At 40.4% G+C, this 21,026-nt stretch overlaps 2 protein-coding genes across 5 annotated transcripts; one reads left to right on the plus strand and one right to left on the minus strand.

The window, feature by feature from the left end:
• Window positions 1-1,502: 1,502 nt before the first annotated feature.
• LOC137288264 (uncharacterized) lies at window positions 1,503-19,947 on the minus strand. Of its 4 annotated transcripts, XM_067820734.1 has the most exons (5): window positions 16,166-16,264; window positions 10,679-10,795; window positions 3,410-3,724; window positions 3,014-3,153; window positions 1,506-2,777 (listed from the first exon to the last, which is right to left on the minus strand). In XM_067820734.1, the coding sequence occupies exons 3-5, from the start codon at window positions 3,666-3,668 to the stop codon at window positions 2,712-2,714; spliced, it is 465 nt and encodes a 154-aa protein (XP_067676835.1). In that variant the 5' UTR covers window positions 3,669-3,724; window positions 10,679-10,795; window positions 16,166-16,264; the 3' UTR covers window positions 1,506-2,711. The 4 variants fall into 4 exon arrangements, with proteins under 4 accessions (XP_067676834.1, XP_067676833.1, XP_067676832.1 ...); XM_067820733.1 differs by lacking the exons at window positions 10,679-10,795; window positions 16,166-16,264 and adding an exon at window positions 19,893-19,947 and having other exon boundaries at window positions 1,503-2,777; XM_067820732.1 differs by lacking the exon at window positions 10,679-10,795 and having other exon boundaries at window positions 1,503-2,777; window positions 16,166-16,267.
• On the plus strand, window positions 6,378-14,303 carry LOC137288253 (baculoviral IAP repeat-containing protein 7-A-like). Its single transcript, XM_067820717.1, has 8 exons — window positions 6,378-6,458; window positions 8,797-8,910; window positions 9,639-10,320; window positions 10,690-10,850; window positions 11,165-11,276; window positions 11,933-12,046; window positions 12,687-13,103; window positions 13,357-14,303. Exons 2-8 carry the CDS (start codon window positions 8,857-8,859, stop codon window positions 13,584-13,586), a joined length of 1,770 nt encoding a protein of 589 aa, XP_067676818.1. The 5' UTR covers window positions 6,378-6,458; window positions 8,797-8,856; the 3' UTR covers window positions 13,587-14,303.
• Window positions 19,948-21,026: the final 1,079 nt, after the last annotated feature.

The raw sequence follows: 21,026 nt of genomic DNA on the forward strand, positions 1-21,026 counted from the left end.
ATAGATGATGTCGACAACACACACATTTCAGACATAGATGATGTCGACAACACATATATTTCAGACATAGATGATGTCAACAACACACACATTTCAGACACAGATGATGTCAACAATACACACATTTCTGACATAGATGGTGTCGACAACACACACATTTCAGACATAGATGATGTCGACTACACATATATTTCAGACATAGATGATGTCGACAACACACACATTTCAGACATAGATGATGTCGACAACACACACATTTCAGCCACAGATGATGTCGACAACACGCATATTTCAGATCTAGACTATATTTACACTGGATGACATACTGGTAAACATATTTTGGCCTGTTCCAGAATACACCAATGTAGAATAGATGCATAGTCTGTTCTTGGCGTTTTTCTTCAGTATATAAGGCACCTCACATTGCATTTCAAATTTTATAATGGAGTTCAATTTTCAAAATGGATACCGACATTGCTATAATCACTAGTTATATTATAATATATATTGGCAATGCCACTCTATTTTGTGCTGCCGTTCTAATTTCTTTCGTAATTCTTTCGCAAATTCTAGTGATTTGTACATACAGTTCATTTTAGAATACAATTGTCATTTGTCAACATTTCTTTGTTGTTTGTTGATTTTACACAGACATTTTCACTGAGATTTCGGGACATTCTTTTATTTCAACATTGGAATCGATATTATACAGGGAACTAGTATTAGGTGATATCTGATCCCGATGTATAGATTAGATGACATTGGCCGTATATTCAGGATGGACACATCTGAATACGGTCTATATGTGATTGCCAACACGCGACAGCTGGCAAAAATAACATCCATAAAGAACGCAATTTGTTCATATTAAAACAATATACAATATCTGTCTTTCATATTACACAGATATTTCTACTTATACAATGGTTATGTTGTTGGTTGACTGAATTGAACTGATTTCACGAATGAATGGAGCTGATCTCATGTTCAGCTCTACGATAAACACTCTTTCAACACAACTAGGAACCAAACTGGTGCATCTGAACAATCTTGTTTCCTCTCAAGCAAGTATGTACGATTTGGAATACCGTAACAGCCACCAGTCAATTATTGTTCAGGCATGACCATTAATGAGTGAGTTGGTGGGTGAGTGAGTGAGTTTAGTTTGACTCCTCTTTCATCAATATTTCAGCTAAATCAACACAGGGGACACCAGAAATGAGTTTCACATACTGTACCCATGTGGGGAGTAGACCTCGGGTCTTCGGTATGACGTGCGAAAGGAACACCAATGACTTACAGTATTATATAGGAAGAACGGACATGGGTTCTTAGTGAACAAGCTGTGTTTAGAACCGTTCGACAATAACACGCTTATTCACCCTGGAAGCCATACATTTGCAGTTTGTTTTGTAGGCCAATCGTCAGACTCTATATCTGTAAATATCTGCGACTTAGTAAACCTCTTTTCTCACTTATGGAAGTATGACAAAAGAAGAGAATCAGCATGAATTTCCATTTATTCACTAAGTGACAACTGAAACCATACATGTCTATACAGAAGAAGGTAAAAGACTGATTTAGTTAAACTTTAGTTAGAAGGAGGTGCAAACCTATCATCATGTGAAAATACAAATGTATTCAAGTTATTGCAATCGTTCACTGATGGGACAAAATAATTTGCGTAGCATATTAACATCACTCTTTATAAGCTGTATCTCCTTTTTCTTATGCTACTTTCCTCTATCTGTCATCTTCAGTTCCGGGGAATCTAAATTACCAGTAATGACCAATTTACCGATGTACCTACCAAGAGGAGGGTTTTCTAAGTGTTCTTGTCCTTATGCATTTCCCTGTGAACAAAATACGTTAAAACAGAACTGATGAAGTTGTATTGTCACCTGCATAAACTAGGATCAGAAATCGTAGCAACACTAATTGTAAAAACATGATATTTGCCATTTTACATGAATTCCATAAGATTGTAATGCAGATGCGCCTTTTACAAAATCTAGATCTAGTGCCAACATTATACATTGAAAACTTCTTCACTACATATTTCATCACATATAACACTTGCATCATATGCTAAAGAGCTGTGATGTTTGAACTGACGAATACAGTTTGTATTTTGCTCGACACAGAGATATTTGTAATTTTGATTTGCTTCCAAAGTCTGATGAAACCAAGATGTCAAAATATATATCTATTTAATACTGAACGTTTTCCTCTAAAAACACGAAACAATCTCAGCAAGATGTTTCTTTTCTTTCCGATATGTGAGTTTGTTTGTGTTTTTACGGCTGTGATCGGATCTTACCATCTGTAAAACAGTACATTGTTTAAGATCAGGTTGATCGCTAAACGCCCGACACTTTTGAAGGATGAACAGTAAAAAAATATACATATATATGTGGAATGTTTTCATTGTCACGTCCAATAATGTACATACAAAGACATCTTTTTCTGCTTTTTTCCACTGATGAGCACTATTTTCTTGGAGAAAAGGTTTTGACTGAATCGTTTTTATAAAGAACGACAGCCATACCGAACATATATGTCCAATACCCAAAATCTCAAGACACTGAGGGTACTTTACTTTACATTTAAATTGTAAATCTTAATTCATTTGTCAGTAATCCCATTACAAAAACTGCAGTAACGTATGTGTGACGTCGACTTTACAGTGCTAAAGCAAATAATGTTGCTGCCTATGTCGAGAAGAGTCGGCGTCGAACTGAAACAGCAGCAGCCGATGGGGAGACAGACCCTTCCGACTGAAACATACACATCACATGAAGATAGTTACTGAGTATAGTCAGAAGCATTATTGATAAGGGGTGGGGTGCGGGAAGGGTGTGCCCACCCCCTCCTCTCCCCCGAAAATGATTTCTCTGGGGAGCATTTATGTGCGGGCTACTGGCCTAGGTCAGGTGGCCGAGAACATCGAGCATTGTGCTACTTGGATTACACAGTCAGGAATGTTACTGAGGACACGATGGCTGCAACTAACCTCACGCCTCGACTGTCTTCCCAGCATTCTCCGGACATGGTCGCAGTTCCGGTACAAATCAGCATGTTTGTAAACTGGGTCTTCACCTGCCACAAGTCTCAGTGACTGCCCACACTGATAGCACGTGACGGTTCCTGACGCTGTGTAAAATATGATCACGACCAAGGTCACTGAAGGTTAGAGGATTCAGAAACATGCAAATACGCATGTTATCTATCTTCCTAAGTCTTTAGTGCGTTTGTTGATATGTCAGTTGTATAGCAATGCAACCACTGTCAAAAATAGCAAAATATAAACGGTTACCTATACATATGTAAGGTTAAACATGCTTTAAAAGCTTTCAATTTAGTTGCAATAATGTAGCTTAGTACAAAGTGACATAAATGTTACACTGACCCGACCGGAACAAGCCACTCTCTGCCAGGGACTGCGGGGAATGTCCTCTGATTGGAGTCCCACCATAAGACTCCCGTCTCCGGAGAACGTCCTTGTACTCCGAGTGCTTTGCTTCCCCTCGCCCTTGGCAAAAGCACAACAGACACCTGTCCTGTAGAGACAGACGATCCGGATCATTTTGCAGGTCTTGGACATTCAAATCCTTCAGAATATCTGGGATGTTTTGAATGTCCTCATTGGTATAATGACCAGTCTTCATATTCCTTATCGTCAGTCATGCCAGGACATGAAGTATCGTCTCCTAAGATCCGTCTCCTGAAGTCAGTAGAATGAAAAGAAATTAGTCACATTAGACTCACGTTTAACGTGCTAAACAACTTTCAGTATTTAACTATCTTTAGAACAACATTTCATCACGTATTTATTTAGAACCGAACCATTCCTCATTTTAATTGTCAAAGGACGAATGCCTTTGTATTGATTTGACAGTATGTAACTATTTTTCTAACCTTCGGTGGTAGCGATAAGTGTTACTTGTGATAGCAAATGGGTGAGTTCTTGTTTTTGTTTTTCCGTGAATACCTAGAGACTTGCTGTTACAACGTTAGGCAATATTCATTTAATTGGTTAGTGTGGAATAACCAGTTTGTATGTTTAATCTAACAATACTGACTGTAAATAATAACCACTACAAAGCAGTATATATGACGTCATGAGGAAACCTCTTCACTCCATCCGTGAAACATTCTCATTTAAAATGGTTCGTGTGTTTTCGTCACGTGTGCATTAAACATTTCTATGGTCTGCAGTGATATGTTTGTTAAAAGAACAATTCACGTTAATTAGACAAACAAATGGTGTGAATATGTTTATGGTATGTGCACACATACGCAGACGTGACATTAACATTCTTGTACGACTTTAAGAGACACTTGTGTTGGGTGAGTGAGTGCGTGAGTTTGGTTTTACACCGCTTTTAGCAACATTCCAGCGACATCACGGCGGGGGACACCAGAAAATGGGTCTCACACATTGTACCCATGTGGGGAATCGAACCCGGGTCTTCGGCGTGACGAGCGAACGCTTTAACCACTAGGCTACCCCACCGCCCCACTTATGTTGGGACATAGATCTATAAATGTATACAAGAAGACAAAGTCATAAACATCCCCACAATGGAAAAAACGCTCTTCATGAATATGTCTACTAGATATGATTATGTCAAATGTTTTGGCATGTATATAACAAAGTGGAAGGAGAGTATCACATAGTATTTTACATTCTCCTCCAGGAAGGTGCCCTGCCACCTGATTCAGTCTAAGTCAAAGTTGTTCTCATGGATTTTTTATTCAGAATTCAAACCTATCAATAGGCACTAGTACACCACCAGATATACCTCTTTGTCAAGTTTGGTGAGGAAATATTGATGGACGGAGTCCATTTTAAGATGCTGGATTATATACTGAACGGACCCTGCTTAATACCTGCATAACATGTGACACACACAAGATCATTTCTCACACAATTACACTTGGATCTGTACGTTTGATGGACAACTAGCACACCAGAATCCTATGTTTGAGAGCTCGAATCTCCCTTCACCACGATTACGTATTTAGGTTTGCCTGCTCCATACCTGTCTTATGGCTTTTATCGAAGTGTAAATGTTAGGGATTTGCCGCAATTTTCCTCCTGTTTTGAGTTGACCCACCACTCACTCACTTACTCACTCATGAAGCAATCGTTGCTCAGTTGTACACACTTAAGATCCGAATGACTCAGTCGTCTTTTTAAATAACACATTAGAAAACCACAGACAGGAAATGCGGTGTGATGATAATCGGTTTCCTCATATTTTTGCAGATAATATGTTTAGCTGCAAAGTCATGAGACCTGCTAATGTAATATACCTACCAGAAAATTATCTGCAAAGCCATTCTCAGGCAAACCCACTACTCAATTAAATATCTACTATATTACGCGCGTTTAGCACTTCTGAGACGCTACTTGTCCAATGCATAGACTTTCTATACACCAAATCTCCGTGTGCCCATCCTGCAATAGAAATGACCCATGAAAAGAGTCGGCAGTTTCTTCTCTGTTTACCAAATAAAAAGACGAATGGGGATTGGTGTTCAGGAAGGACAATATCATCCACCTTCATATGCAACTACTGGCTGGGACGTAGCATGACGCCAGGTATTTTCCTGTGAGTATCAGATGTGTCTTGTCGAGACCGGATTGAGTTTCCTTGTCTGATTTTGTGAAATATCCTACAGTATCGCGACATGACTACGATCTGAAGTTTCGACTCTCCGTAAATGAATTTCACTTCACTTCAGGTTTCGCTTTAACTTCCCACAATTCAAGGCTTGAACTGACATCCAAAGCAGGGGGTGTATTTACCCAACACGTGACAGTAACACATGGTCACATCAATGACTACGCGAGTAGATGTCCACGGTGTAAAAGCCTTGTTTCTGTTTTTACGAATGTCTTCCGGAATATAGTTTTGTTCGGGTATGTACCCGCACACCAGGAATAGTTGGGATAGAGTTACTATATATAATTCGCTGCCCACTGCCTTGGATAGTGAAAACTGAATCATGAATTGTCCTGTTCCAGAGAATGGGACAGTGACATGAAACAACATGTGTATTCTAAGGTGCATGTTGCATACATGTACTTACCTGTTGTGTAAACTGACCTGCGCCACTCGGTCTTCAGACCCCGTTGTTCGTAATCTAACAACGCAGTAATCAACAACTAACAATAACAGGATGGCACGATAAAGACACTCCTGTACAACTAATATCTTACTGCCTCTATGTCTAGTAGAAATATATACTCGCTACTGTGAGGACGTTCTTCTCATAGTTGCATAAAGTAATCGATACCAGATAACCCCACTGTGATAGGTGAGTCTGCTTGCATGTGCTTGCTGTGCATATTGGGAAATCCTATTTCTATTTTTAAATCCTTTTCCCAAGTGTCGAACCGGCTAACGAACAGGACATTGTGTGAATCGACTACCGCAACCACGTGGCAGGTATGTATCTCACACCTTGTTCAGACAATATGGAAGAGTCTTCATAATCTTCAGTGACTGTAATCATTGTATTATTGTGTCATACATGCCAGTATTAATATATACATGTTACAGATACATGAATAATGGTGCTTTCGTGTAGAGCCGATAGATACTTCCCCATAACTGGAGCAAATGTAGCGCCCTTCAAACAAAAGAATGTTTTCTCAAATTCATTCGAGTGTACTGTACTGTACTGGATTTATATAACACAGTCAGCCACCTCATCTCCACCATACAAGGCAGGCGCCCACGGCGACCTAAAAAAGGTGTGGGTTGAATACTTCAGAATCCAGGATTTTTTGAGAGGCATGTTCAAGAGTCTGTGAGGTGCAGCTATATCATGTATTTAAGGCCACCTAATGGACGATTATACGGAAGCCTATTAGGGCCACGCTTCGCTATTATTTGGTATCTTATATCTGGAAAATTCAACTTAGTATGTTGAAAATTCAACTTAGAACCTTGAAAATTCAACATAGTATCTTGAATGTTCAAGATAATTGGTATTTAAGTGAAATGTTCTATGTTCATTGTAATACTATGCATTTCAATATTTCCTTTACATGAACTGTGCCGAACTTGCCGATGATAATGGAACAAAGCAGAGATAGTATCATCACCATGTATTTTTCCTTGGGATTATCTAACGATGAGATTCTATGCTTTCTTGCACAGTATCATGGCATGATTATAAGTATAAGGACATTGAAAATGATTTTGTCCGAATGCAAACTTCGCAGTAGAAAAGGCCATTCTGATATCATGGAAGTGTCTTTGTTCATTTTGCAACAGTGTGACACATCCGGAAATTGTAATGGTTACAGGCAGGAGAACGGACTCATAGTTTCAAAGTAAACCATTTTGATACTTATGAACCTAACTGACCCAAAATGAGTAAGGAAGGAATCGCAAGAAACGCCGCCGTTATATTTCAACTGGCCCAAATGCAGTCTAGCACATGGACGGATATATCCATTGTCATCGGCAAGTTCGGCACAGTTCCGATGACAATGGACATATCCGATGTGGTCAAACATGGCATCCAATCATGCATTGACGACGTTTTGGGAATGAATGCTCAGTAATAAACTGAAATTGAGCACTGAAAAAACAAAACGTATGCCAGTTGGTGCACCTGACCGTCTAGCACTCATTAAAGATGAGTCAGCTGTGGTAGGAGAGAGTGATATTCCCCTCCAACCTTGTTTGAAGTACCTGGGGGTGCACCTGGATCAATCACTAACTCTCCATAACCACATCACCAGTGTATCACGTGCTTGCTTCCTTGAGATGCGCCGACTTGCTTTTATTAGACCATATCTCACTGAAGACGCAGCGGCCAGTGGTGTAAGTTGCTTTATCACTTCAAGGTTGGACTACAGCAATTCAATTTTCTTTGTTCTCCCTCTTGACGAGATTGCACGACTCAAAGCTCAAGCAAATACAGCACAATGCAGCTGGTCTTGTGATGAAGAGACGAAAGCATGATCATGTAACTCTCATTGGCTGCATCTGCATTTCGATGCAAATACAAGATTGTAAGATTGGAAAGGACTGGTACAGCAACAGTATTAGTGGCTTTGACCTTGGTTTGAGCATTTAGCTGTGAGCTCCAGATTATTATTATATTTTACAGATTAGAAATGAAATGCAGCAGAGAGGGTTTGGGTGATCCTGGCACAGTCAGGCTAGTAAAGCTCATCATCAGCTCAGGGCCCTCACCCCTCTACACGCAGCCCAGACAGCGAATGGGACTTCTCCCAGGAAACACTGCCTAGTCGAACCCACCAAGAACTTTTCGGAGAATATGGAGGCTCCCCAACACTGCAGCCTTCTGCATTACCCAGATTGTTAGAAGGGCTGTGCTCAATGGTATAAATAATTTCATTGGTTTTATCAACTGCAGCCTTCTGCATTACCCAGATTGTTAGAAGGGCTGTGCTCAATGGTATAAATAATTTCATTGGTTTTATCAAAAAGGACAAGATCAGGTTTGTTGGCTGGAATTCGTCTCAGGCTATATATTGGCCTACGTACGTATTCCAGAGAAGTTTGAAAGCATCATTTTCCAGGACGCCCTGGACATGTTCAGGGTCGTACCATGGATGAACCTCGGGGTCAAAGCCACAGGCATGGCGGAGACGATAGTAAAAGTAGCGAGCCAAGTTAAATTTCAAGACACTAAGTTGAATTTTCAAGAGACTAAGTTGAATTTTCAAGATATAAGATGCCAAATAATAGCGAAGCGTGGCCCTAATAGGCTTCCGTACGATAATACCCTACATGTTGTGATCAGTTTTAGATTGAAGCAATTGTCTTCTATCGCTGAACACTAGGACGTATATGCAGATTCATCATGAATCCAGCCAGGAACGATTTACAACCAACGTCAACAACTACAATGGCTGCGGTAGGTGTAGCATTCGTGGCATGTACTTACATGAATGTAGGCCAATCGTCAAATACCACATGCATGCAGTTCTTTTTGATGAATATTTTTATGAAAACATAACCATGGCAAGAGGTTTTTGGTGACAGGGGATATAAAAGTGTACTCAAGTCAGAAAGGAATGGGACATAAAGTCCGTCAGTTAGTTATGGTGTGTTGACTACTCTAGGTATGATTACACGATGCCATTTAAAAAGTGGTCAAATGCAACATATGTCATATTTGGGATTTCACTTTCTAGGTATATTCCTTAAAATTACGACAAGAATATGCACTTTAAAATGATATCGGTGATGGATGTAATATTTCGTAGTGTTCTTCCACTGAACATTGGCGATGTATATGTAAGTTCAAGATGTGTCCTACATAACAAAGGGTGAATGTTCTAAGAGGTATTTATCATCGACAGCCACTGTTTGGGATGTAGCAGATTCCTGCGAGTATCCAATGTGTCTCGTCACACTGTGTTTTCTTGAGTGATGTAAGTTATTAAACATGTGATACGAATACCTTATTACCAAAGCAATGACTATACATTATGATAGTTTATAAAATCATTATCTGTGATGAAGGCATACTTTGAGCCGTCATCATTCTAAAAGAGACATCTTGGTAGGAAGTACATGAAGCGATCAGACACATGGTCAAAGAAACTACAAAGAGGCATTGTTGATCTATTTCAAATCCAGTCCGAGTATCTGTCAGTTCCTGGGGTGGTGGCTCAGTCCTTCACAACATCACTGACGGCCTATCTGGGGAACGTACAAGAGGCGGGACAGGTGCCCGTGGAGGAGGAGATGTGTTTCGAGGTAAGGAGACTACAGTCTTTCTCTGGCGTCCCCATCCAGGCGTCACCCATGAGGCTTGCCCAGTCAGGATTCTATGCTACAGGTCGTGAGGACGAGGCTCGCTGTTTCAGCTGTGGGAAGTCACATGTAGGCTGGCAGGTAATGGACAGACCGGATGTTCTACACAAAGTTATATCCCCCGATTGTCCACATTTGAAGAGAAACGAACCAAGAAACATACCGCTGTCTTCAAATTCGAATGCAACAACAGTATACGGTATCCTTGGGGAGTACTCAGGAAACGGCAATGTCGCAACAACAACAACAACAACAACAACAACTACAACAACAACAACAGATACACTACCAGCTACAGAAACAGAGATAGCAACTCCGGGAGCAACAACAGAAACAGCTGCAGCAGAAGCAGCACCTGTCGTGTCTGAATCCTCCCTTGACATGAACAGTGCTGTGCATCCCCATTACAGGGACATGCAGACCAGGTTGCACAGCTTCAGAACCTGGGACACGTCTCACGTTCAGGCCCCCCACGTACTGGCGACAGCAGGCTTCTTCTATGCAGGTAGGACCCATGGATATATGGTGCATGGCAGATCAGATAAACAGGATCAACCAAATAGCAACAGGGATAAACTGCGTCCATGCTATGATTACAGTATGTTTAGTAATAAAAGTAAACGATAGTTAAATTGGATTAAGCACAGAGTTTGAGAATCATTTTCATCTGTAATCTATTGTCACGTGTGACATTTGTTCTACTTAGACTATTTATCATTCTGGTACATGTGTTCAAGATTTCTTCTACTATTGGCTAAACAGCGGTTAGGTCAACCCGGTTGTGTCTAAAATATCAAACACGGAACAGGATGGCAACCTGCCTGTGAAGGTGTTGCAGAGGTGTACTGTAGTCATAAACAAACCCTAACTGCAGGTTATTCCGACTGCGTCCGGTGTTTCTACTGTGGTGTTGGTCTGAAGACGTGGGAGGAAGGGGATGACCCTTTTGTGGAGCACGTGCGCTGGAGGTCGTCCTGCAGCTACATCAACAAATTGAACGGAGAGAACTTTGTCATACAGACTCTTGCTAAAATCGTAAGTATAGTTTATGTGAAGGATGATATGATTTGTCAAAATTCTCTGAGTAAGGAACTATTGGCCGAGTGTTGAAGCCAGGATTATGTCTTATGTCGTTGGTCCTTATATTCATGAAAGTGGTATTGTCCACGATCTGCTAACCTACATTACTGAACTGAAATAATGGGATAAGGAGAGACACACCCTATTCGCTCACATTGTGTCTGACAACTACAGCGGTTCCTTGTGTTCATTTGTTCTCTTTAGAAATAACTGTATGATCTTCGTAATGTGTCATGTCAGTTCATTGTATGTTAAGGTTTCCGTTTAAGGGATCATCCCAATCTGCAGTGAACAATACATACAACAATTACAGAGACGCTTCCTTACAAGGATCTGCAGTGAACAAAACGCATAGCAGTAACCAACCTGCTGCATCAAGAAGTATGTATTTAACGCTGACATGTATTTCAAACAGCATCACGTAAAATATAATAATTGTTGTGTGTTGTAAACAGCAGAATTTGTATCTGCTCATATACTTGAAAATAATTTATGCTGTCGTATGTTGATGCAATACAGAATACATCCTGCCATCACTCTGTTGCAATCACTCTGTTTGGGCAAATTTGGACAATAACAGAAATGTCATGATAAATCAGAATGGTGAAAAGGAAATAATAATAATAATAATAATCATATGAGATTTAGTATAATTACTCTATTCTGGAAAGGGATCCACACGCAAACAATTTATATGAAGGGTATAAAAAACTAATGGTAAAGGCTACAATACCGCATTCCATAGATATATGTTGTATGCAATTTACTGGGTTTATATATATATATACACATTAGTTTACCATTAGTGTTTTATATCCTTCATATAAATTGTTTGCGTGTGGTTTTATATATTGTGGACATGTGTATATAGGCGGTATTGTTACAAAACTACGATTTACGTTTTGTGTAAATTTGACATTTCGTGGTTCTCTTCATACAGCTTTGGTATGATAACATGATCAGCAAATAGGCCTATATGTCACTCCCCAAACAAGACAAACATAATATTTAGTCATACCGCGTTCTTCCCTGTTCAGACGTGGATATCATGGCGAGAGCGGTGGAGATGGGTTTCTCCCGGACGATGGTGGAGAAGGCGGTGATGGAGATGTCCCGGTCGTACAACAATCCCCGTGCTGCAGGGGAAACGGGTAAGAAAGCAGTACCAGGGGTAACAGGGTATCTGTGAACAGCGATTTGCAAGAGAAATCTGACTGTGCTGCACGGCAGACGGGTAAAAAAGCACCACTAGAGGTAACAGTGTACCTGTGGAAAGGCGCTTTATAAGAGGAATCTGATTGGGCTGCAGGGGAGGAGGGTAAGAAAGAAGCACCAGGGGGAAAAGAAGTCTTGCAGGAGGAATCTCTTAGAACTTCGAAGCCCGAGCCCGGATAGACAGATCTTATAGAACGGAAGACCAGTCGATCCACATGAATGACAAAGTACCAACATGACTTATAGTTATGTAACTTAGCTTCATGTTGTTGGGGTGTTTCAAGATGTTTCACATGTTGGAACAGCAGACGATATTTTTCAAGAAACTGTAATCACATCCGTGGTGATTACATTTACTGGAATAGATGATGATCTTTTTATTGACATCTTACTTGATCCATTTAGTAGTTATGAAAAGTATATGTTTGTTATATGTTTGTTATATGTTTGTTATATGTTTGTGATCAAAGTTGTGCCCTCCATAAAGTAATGACACCATGGACAAAGGCATAAACAGTCCATCACATATTGCCAAGTCCATAAGAACGTTGTTTCAATTTGTCTTTCTTTGCGAAGATCAGCATCCTCTCCGATTAGAAGCCTTGATTGAAAGACTGGTCATCACAGCTGAGCTGACAGATGAAGAGCACCGGAATTCAGACATATCCGAGGTAAAGCCGCAGATATCAGCCATGCCCGAGGTGAAGCCGCAGACGTCAGGCCTACCTGAGGTGAAGGCTCAGATATCAGACATATCCGAGGTGAAGACACAGATATCAGACATACCCGAGGAGGTGACTCCCCGGATGTCGGATGTCCTGAATGAGAAACACCGGATGTTTGAGGTCCCTAATCAGGGACAAGAGGGATCTGAAGTTCACCAGTCTCTCCCAGCAAGACTGTCGCCGCCGACTGATTCATCTACAAGTCACCTAACGTCTGTGACGACACCAGATGTGTCATATAAACGACATCCACGTGAATACCCACCAGGTATGGAAATCACACATTCTCTTATCGACATATTTTCGTGGATTAGACATGTGAGAAGTATTCGCGCTTGCATGTATAGCCATAGGCCTCAACACTGACGCATGTATGATATTCGTACGTACTGATGTTCCAATGCAAACAACGCTTTGAGTACACAGTTAACATGCTTACAGGATGCAGTAGTGTAAACCTGAAAATAATAAAAATGTGTGCATTGTGGGACTGACAATTTTTGTCCATCTTCCTCCTCCAGGTACTGAGACCTCCCGCTCCCTGCCTCCCTCCCTGCAGCGTCAACTCGAGGAGGAGAACCGCGCGTTACGAGATGAGAACACCTGTAAGGTCTGCCTGGACAGAACCAGCTGCATTGTCTTCCTGCCATGCGGCCATCTTGTCTCGTGTGCTGAGTGCGCACCTGCCCTGAGCAGGTGTCCTATATGTAGAGCACATATACGTGGAACTGTGAGAACATATAACGCCTAACGATTTAGTGTATTTGATTTATCTATACATATAATTTTCCTAGTTGTCTTGTCATTTACACCAAGGTGGTTTTAGTTTCGTCTGATATTCAAAACCAGTTATTTACTGACAACGTTGTTTAATATTTACATTTGTAACAAGTACTGTTGATCTATATTTGTTGGGTGTTTGTTCCGATTTTGTTATTCAATGTGCTGCTCGTATTCTATGGTTCGTATTTCATAAAATATTAAAAGTAATGGCAAAACACATACATCTACTTTGAAACTGGTCGTGTCTTGATTCCCTGTGTGAAATCTTGGTGACATCTTTCTGAGATACACACAAAGAGTTTAGTAATGAACTCCATGACACATGTCAAGATTGAATGATCCGTGATCTTAACCCTTTGAAGGACATCTGGGATATGACAGCTCGTCGTGTGCAGCCACGGGATCCCCCTGTTGAGAACCTGACCTAGCTGCTTTACACCAAGAATGATGTAGACTGTCCTCTCAGAGAATCCGGAGGCTGGCAGGGGTAGGAGGAGGGGAGTGCTGGCTGTCATACAGTCACATGGAGGGTGAATGAAAATCGTGTTATTTATTTTTTACATTTTTTCGGTTTCTTTTGTTGTTTTTGTTTGTTTGTTTGTTTGTTTGTGAGGGTTTTTTTTTTATTTTTCTTTTCTTTTTGTTTAAAATGAGCAATTTTCATCATAAAATTCATGGGGTTTGTTATTTTTGTTTCTTTTCTTTTTGTTTAAAATAAGCAATTTTCATCATAAAATTCACATGGATTCCAATCAGTTTGACTCTTTATGAGTCAAAGGAACATACGGATCAGACAAATTCAGACTTTTCCATCGTGGTCACCGAGAGGTATTTTATGTACCTGTTGAAAATTCGTTGCAAGATACAGGGGTAATTAATTAAGTTCTTTGTGTATCAAAATACCTGGTCTCGTCACCAAGGAGCAGTAAGCCACCCGAGTTAGTATAAGCTGTTCAGTATTCCACGCTGAAGAGACGAAACTCAGATAGCCAACTGGATGTTGGACGTTTATTATACAAGGACGTTATGTGTCTGAGCAAGAAAAAACATGTATTTAGAAATACTGTTCAAGTTGTTCAAGTACTGTGTGGGGTACATCTTTTCACTGGATGATTATACCAACAGGCAAATGCCCGAACTCCTCTCCGAGTAGTTTAAGGACATCTTTGGGTTTCAAATTAGGTTTACTCTTTTGTTACTGAGTATGTTGACAATGCGAGAGGTCACTATGATTGTCTTGTTATTAACTATGTCCACAATATCAATATAAGTTTTCTACAAGATTTCGATCTGTCCCACTGTTTAATTTTGTTGCTCTGTTACGCTGCGCTCAGCTATCTCAGCTCACTGACGGCGGTCTGTATCTACTCAAATCCAGAAAATCACGTGACCGATGTTGATTTCAACCTTTCAGCGGATCGGTAACACGCTATCTACCAAGTCACGCCCACGCCCTTTCATATTCAATCGCCTGTTACGCTCTCGGTTGGCGGGCGATTATTCTATCGCGGAAACAGTGATAAGTGCAAAAAATGAAAGGAAAACCACTCCAACAATTATTTATTGATCTGTTGCACAAACGTTGTTTATCGAACCATAGTGACTGCGGTAAAGCGTCATGTTTATTTCAGTCAGCACGCTCACGCCAAACTTTCAATAAAGTCGAAGCTTACAAACCACAGATATATCCACACCAGAGGCATTGGATATTTAGATTATATAAAAACGCAATAAAAGGGATGTAGAATTGCATAGTACATGTCCAGGGTCTGCTTGTGACAATATTTTGGTTGATATGAATTAGCACTGAGAAATGGTTTTAGAATTATTTTTCACTTAATATGTGATTGGGAATTGATACTGTTACAGATCAGCCGATGTTGTGTTATCTGAAACCCGCTAGGGGGCACGAATGATAATGACATCGGACGATCACCCTAACCCTAAGTTTTTCACGCCACCGTCTTTCAGTTGGGTGTGGGGTTTGATTTCATGACATCCCTCCTACACACACAGAGAGACACACAGACACACAGACAGACAGACACACATACACACACAGACAGACAGACAGACAGACACACACACACACACACACACACACACACACACACACACACACACACTGGCTCCGCCAATGCAAGACATTTAGTTCAATGTGGTCCGATGACCCAGCTCAGATTATGACCAGGCTTTGATTATATTCTACGATTAAACATATACGTTCAAGGCATACTCGCAACTAATCTTTCTTTGGTTTAATCAGTCGATGCGATTATCTTTGACAGCTAGATTATGATTGCAGACGACAAACAGTCACAAATCAGGATGCATTAATTTACAAACGGATTTCTTAGTCCCTAGATACTGTATTACATTATAGGCTGATTGTACATATCATTGCCTCGGCCAGATAAGATTATTTCCCAATCGGCGTTTTACTAGCGCCTGTTGCCCGTAACTGGCGGCTTCTTTATACGGCGAATGTTCTCGTGTACACAAATATGTAGATACGTGTAATGTCCAAGAATGCGAAAAGATATTTACCTTCACTTACGTCGAAAGTACCTTGATTTCTATCGATGTACGTGAATGGTGTACAACTCTTGGTTGTGTCCCTCGCCATTATATACCATTCGTAATGCTCTCAAAATAGACAATGGGTAATTCACAGGTTCAAATATTTATGGTTAGGGGATTCCCCTAAATATAACCGATACAATATGTACCGTAAACAGCAAAGAGCCAAACTCAACGTCAGGGCGGAGGCAACGATTAATGTACATCTCCACGAAATATAATATTATTTTTTAACGATTACATATTTACCGAGGTGGCATTTATTGGGGTACTTGCTCTTGACTGGCAGAATAATTTGATTCCTGAAATAACAGCGTTCATCATTTCCCACCATGTTTTGCAACAGTAACTGTTAATAACCACGGTCTCCATATTACCTCCAGTGTTCCAAAGGTTCTTGGTAACGGGGTATATTCATCCGCTGTATTTCAATCTTTGTGTGTAAATTTGGCGTACTGTAACACGTTACCACATTATTTCACTGCATTTATGTATTAGTCAACAAATTGCACTGGGGAGGATGTACAGAATATTGTAAAGGTTTGTCCTGATAATATGGCATTCCTAAATGCTTCTTAAAATTTAATACTACTTTGTAGATTCCTATGTATTGGTCAATAATATGCATTGTGAAGGATGTATAGAATATTTTAGAGGTTTGTCCTGATAATACGACATTCATAAATGCTTCTTTGCACTTTCCTATGCATTAGTAATCAAATGGTATTGTGATAGACGTGTAGAATATTTTAGAGGTTTGTCCTGATGATACGACACTCCTAAATGTTCCTTTGCACATTCCTATGTATTAGTCAATAAATTGCATTTTGATGAAGGATGTATAGAATCTTTTAGAGGTTTGTCCCGATGATACGACGTTCGTAAATGCTTCTTAAAATTTAATGCTATTTTGTACATTCCTGTGTTCAAACTTACAGAAATGACACCGAGATGTCTGTGTTTTCTGATGTTTCTTGAAAACGTTATTGCAATATAACATTGTACTTCCTGGAATGACGTAATCCCTCCCAAATTCTTTATGTGGCTAACTTTCCCGAGCCAGTGTGGATTAATAAAGCAAATGTTTATGCAGCTTGATGCACAACCTTGACTAGTAGTAGTGAATTTCAATATGACTGACAATTTTCATAGTGGGATATATACTCTCAACAGAAGAGTTTTGTTACACACATGACCGTTGACAATATGTACTGATATACAAAATATACCTTATATTGAACATTTCATGATTTATGTGCACCATACCCACCCATCCGATCCGAAAATGGAAAAAGCACCATATATGTTACCAAAAGTGCTGCCCCCAAAAGTGCATAGGCGCAAAACTGCAGACCTGTCTCCTCAGATTACCATTGGTGACACCCCCTCATCATTACCCCGAAGCAATCAGTTATGTACTGTCACCAAAGACGAGATGCATCTTAGCTAGAAAAACACCAAATATAGTCACCAGACCCACATCGGACACATCCACGGGACCTACACGCAAACTGACACCATACCATCCCATCCCAAACGATGCAATGTCGATATATCCTGCCAGGGCTGTTTGTTACACCATGGGTAGTTGGGCAAATCGGAATACTGCTTTGCATTCGCTGTTCTAATTATAACGTCATTTCTATTTATAGTGGGGTTTCCCATGCCGTGTTTTGAGAATAAAGACGGGACATAAGTCGGTGTATTCATTGGTCTCCTGTGTGTTGTGAGACAGTCCCGACTTTAATATCAGATACGACCATTGCAAGGAGGGTGACTATGTCAGAACAGAGCGTGTTCGGTAAGTGCTTTATATGCCGTTGTTGACGGTCGCGATGTGCATGATGTTTACACAAGTTGAACCAATAGTACATGATAGTAATTGAGTGAATTTACTTTTATGCCGCGTTTAGCAATATTCAAACAATATCACGGCGAGGGACAACAAAAATAATCTTCACACATTGCCCCTGTGGGGAAACGAACCCATGACATCCGGCTTGAAGAGCGAACGCCTTAACCACTGGGCTACCCAAACGCTCTGTACATGATAGATACATCAATGATAACAATAATAAAATCTGTATACACATACACAACAAGAATAGTTATCTCTTCATCCAGTGATGCTGGGAGCTGATCACTGTTTTACTAAAACAGAACAGCTTAGTTTACATTATTTATCGAGATTTGGTTTTGTGACATTTGATTTATCTCCACTGATAAAGTGCCAATACTGATGAATTTTTGCATAATGCAAGGTAATTAAGCTGATATAAAGAGCAGACCCCTTTGCAGTTTCATATTCTTGTTACCTATGATGAGGAATAACTGCATCATAAAGACACATGCTGTATACACATCCGTTTTTCTCACCAAGTGGTGTGTATACGGTGTATATATGACTACATAATAGTTATACATGCAGTCAAGGTAATTACAGGTTGGTTTAATGAGTATACAGTTAAGAAAACAATTCAGAACATAACATAAACGAACATTGTTTAGCCTCTAGCATCTTGTTACAAACCTCGTTTATTAAATTTTCAACAGCTATGTAGAAATACTGACTTAGTCATAATGTTATACATGACACGTGAGTATGTTGTATTTTCCCCAGCCCAGGAGTCGGTGAGTCCACTGTCAAACTCCCAGCATCACCATGTTCAGGAGACCACAAGGCTTCAATATGAACACCTCTGCAAAGTCTGTCTGGAGAAGACCAGTTGTGTCCTGTTTCTACCTTGTGCCCACCTAGTCACGTGCATCGACTGTGCACCAGCTTTGCGCAAATGTCACGTGTGTCGAGCATTCATACGTGGAACTGTGAGAGTTTACAATGAATGAGATTTTGTAGTGAATCTTGAACAAGTCTTAGTAAACTGACTCACAAAAGCGTTATTGAAAACCTCTTTTTGTGAATCCTTTCACATGTGTATTTAGAACAACGCTATTTAACCAACTACTGTTCGTGTATTAAACTTCAGGTTCATCAAAGCATTTTTGTGAATTTGGTTCAAAATAAAATAAATGTATTCAGCTTGCCTTGGATGGTTGCTATTTTATACATACATGCATCAACTGACTGTACATGCTGCCGACAAAAGTAGTATTTACTTAGTTCAAATACCATCCATTGCATCTTTACATTTAGTGTGTTTCTGATAACAATTCATCTTATAGTCTTATAGTTACAATTTTTGATTCATGAACTTTGTGAACGAATCATACTCTCCAGTTCTTGATTCGCTAGTGCAAGTTCTGTTGTATTCAGCATGTCGGATCTTCATCCTGGAAACGGACTAGAACGTCATCAATGCCCTAAAACCATTTCAACCTTCTGTGTAATCTATGTGAGGCTTACTAACCGACAAATGAAGCTATTGGACTTAAACATATCTATAAGTGGTCATAAACAGTGTATGTATACGCTATAAAAAAGTAGGGCCCGGGCAGTCTGAACTTTCAAGTGGGATGGGAAGAATAAGCGCAAACGAACTTTTCAAAGACAGACGCCTGATGAACGCACTACCATTTTTCTTTATCACCACCCCTAACCACAGCGAATTGTATGTACGTGCACAAAATGGTCACATTCCTGGTGACTTTTGATATGTGTCGTGAAATGGCACCACTGTTATTTCATTCGAAGTTTTAAAATCATATCATATGGTTGTATGATAGTTTGACTTACCTAAGTGCCGATGTGAGGGTTTACTCACTCTCGCAATGTTGAGATAGTTATGCATACACACGCCTTTGGTATCTATAGATAGACGTAGGGTATTTCCATTGTGTTACTAAATAAAGAAGGGTTTTTCCAATGTGGGTGCCATAAAAGGAAATAACGTCGTGGTAGGTGGACAGAAGCAGTGATTGATTGAGTATGTTTTTCTGGTGGTGTTCAGCATAATCACGAGGGTATGTGAGGGTGGGTGGGGAACGCATTGTACCTGATTACCCGTGTGGTGGGGCGAACCCGGTACTTCGGGGTGACGAGTGAAAGCCTTAACCACCACAGTTGCCTCAAAGCAAAATCGATAGTATGCGATCATCATCATTAAATAAACAGCAATCGACCTCTCGTAAGTCCGGTAAAGTCTATTTGTGATAAGATTACACGATGCCATTTAGGAAGTGGTCAAATGCAACATATGTCATATTTGTGATAAGTCCGCTTGAAGTAGTGGAGCGACAACACGGTAGTCACGTGACATGACACGAGCGTATGTGAGTGTACCTGCACACTGCGAGAGGGAGAGAGAGAGGGAAGCATATGCATGCTTTGCTGCCTGACGATCAGTCACAATACGACGTGCCCAAACACTATTGAAGGGAGACAACCCAGTCTTCTGTTCCCTTGCCGATTAAAACCAACAAAGTGATTACTTTTCCCTCATCGGTTGTGGCTGTACAAATTGATGAATGGATGTGTGTGTGTGTCTTTTTCGTGTTTGTTTTGGGGATTTTTGTTGTTGTTTGTGTGTGTGTGTGAGTGCGTGCGTGCGTGCGTGCGTGCGTGTGTGTGTGTGTGAGAGAGAGAGAGAGAGAGAGGCAGAGACAGAGAGACTCATTCTCAGTGTAAGTGCGTTCTCAATCGAAAGTTTGAGGAAGAGGTTGCATGGTGAAATCGTCACGTATTTGTAAACTGCGTTCATGACCTTATAACATCCAATTCGGGAGTGATGCACTTTACCGGGCGCACTTTTTCAGATCAATTAGCTCTCTGACCCTAACCCCCAAAACCCTAATGATCGCAAATGTGCCTAAACCAAACCCCTAACACCGAACCCTAACCCTAAGGATCGTTAAGGGTTCTACTCCTGGT

This window comes from Haliotis asinina, chromosome 6, assembly GCF_037392515.1.
Source record: "Haliotis asinina isolate JCU_RB_2024 chromosome 6, JCU_Hal_asi_v2, whole genome shotgun sequence".
Classification (NCBI taxonomy): domain Eukaryota; kingdom Metazoa; phylum Mollusca; class Gastropoda; order Lepetellida; family Haliotidae; genus Haliotis; species Haliotis asinina.

Bases quoted from the DNA above. Each gene is read 5' to 3' on its own strand.
- LOC137288264 (XM_067820733.1), bottom strand. From the start codon at position 3,668: ATGAAGACTGGTCATTATACCAATGAGGACATTCAAAACATCCCAGAT. The intron at 3,154-3,409 runs GTCAGTGTAACA...TATTTTACACAG, and splicing joins GAGTGGCTTGTTCCGGTCGG to CGTCAGGAACCGTCACGTGC. The intron at 2,778-3,013 runs GTTAGTTGCAGC...TGTATGTTTCAG, and splicing joins GAAGACAGTCGAGGCGTGAG to TCGGAAGGGTCTGTCTCCCC.
- LOC137288253 (XM_067820717.1), top strand. From the start codon at position 8,857: ATGAATCCAGCCAGGAACGATTTACAACCAACGTCAACAACTACAATG. The intron at 8,911-9,638 runs GTAGGTGTAGCA...TTTCAAATCCAG, and splicing joins CAACAACTACAATGGCTGCG to TCCGAGTATCTGTCAGTTCC. The intron at 10,851-11,164 runs GTAAGTATAGTT...TTTCCGTTTAAG, and splicing joins TACAGACTCTTGCTAAAATC to GGATCATCCCAATCTGCAGT.